Here is a 750-nt window from a genome sequence, read left to right as displayed (position 1 = left end):
GGGTGACCCGGCTATAAACCCAGCGTTCAAGCTGAAAGACGTCCGAGGGGATCGTACACCGGTGCTACACGATGGCCAAGATGTCTCCTATCACCTGTCCAAGTTTGAAGGCGATGGCGCCATTTCTATCGCCAGCACAAACTCAGCGGTTGAAGGGACAAGAGCAGTAAGGACGAAAGAAGAAGCATCGGCGACTGAAGACTCAGCCTCTCTGAAATCGCCTCTTCCTGGTGGATAATCTCCAAGTGGAGCTGGGATACAAATGAGAGGTCAGACTACACCTCGTCCCCCCTGGTTCTACCGCTCGTCCACCTTACGCTGTTGTTTTCCTTCGTGAGCTGCGCGTTCTCCTTGCGCAGCGGCAGCAGGATCTGCGACAGCTCCAGTGCATCTCTCTGTGCCTTCTCCAGCTTCTTCTCCGTTGCTTCTCGCGCTTCCGAAGCCGTCGCCAGGTCTGTAAGGAGGCGGCGGACGAGGCGCGCACTCTCCACTCCGAATGGCTGCAGCAGACCGTTAGTGAAGTGGGCAGAGCGCAGAGTTAAAGGTAGAGCAGTCCAAATACCTCGCTATATGACATGGCGCGGAGTTGACTCTGCAGGTCGCCGACGCTGCGTACGTCCACAGCCGCTGTCACGGCCTCGCCTGCAGACGGCGCCATACCTGGCTTTGACAATTCCAAAATGCGGCTGTCATTGAAGCGGGGGTGTTTACTTTCAGAATGACTTTTAATTTTATCATCAAAATCGTTTC

The 750-nt window shown here is 55.2% G+C and overlaps 1 protein-coding gene across 1 annotated transcript; it reads right to left on the bottom strand.

The window, feature by feature from the left end:
• Positions 1-275: 275 nt before the first annotated feature.
• Positions 276-664, bottom strand: PITG_22225 (uncharacterized protein; the record flags this gene model as incomplete). Its single annotated transcript, XM_002909881.1, has 2 exons — positions 276-500; positions 563-664. Coding segments are annotated over 2 exons (327 nt in total), but the record flags the coding sequence as incomplete, so codon positions are not given.
• Positions 665-750: the final 86 nt, after the last annotated feature.

This window comes from Phytophthora infestans, genomic scaffold, assembly GCF_000142945.1.
Source record: "Phytophthora infestans T30-4 supercont1.1861 genomic scaffold, whole genome shotgun sequence".
Classification (NCBI taxonomy): Eukaryota; Oomycota; class Peronosporomycetes; order Peronosporales; family Peronosporaceae; genus Phytophthora; species Phytophthora infestans.
This window is presented reverse-complemented; position numbering and strand designations above follow the sequence as displayed.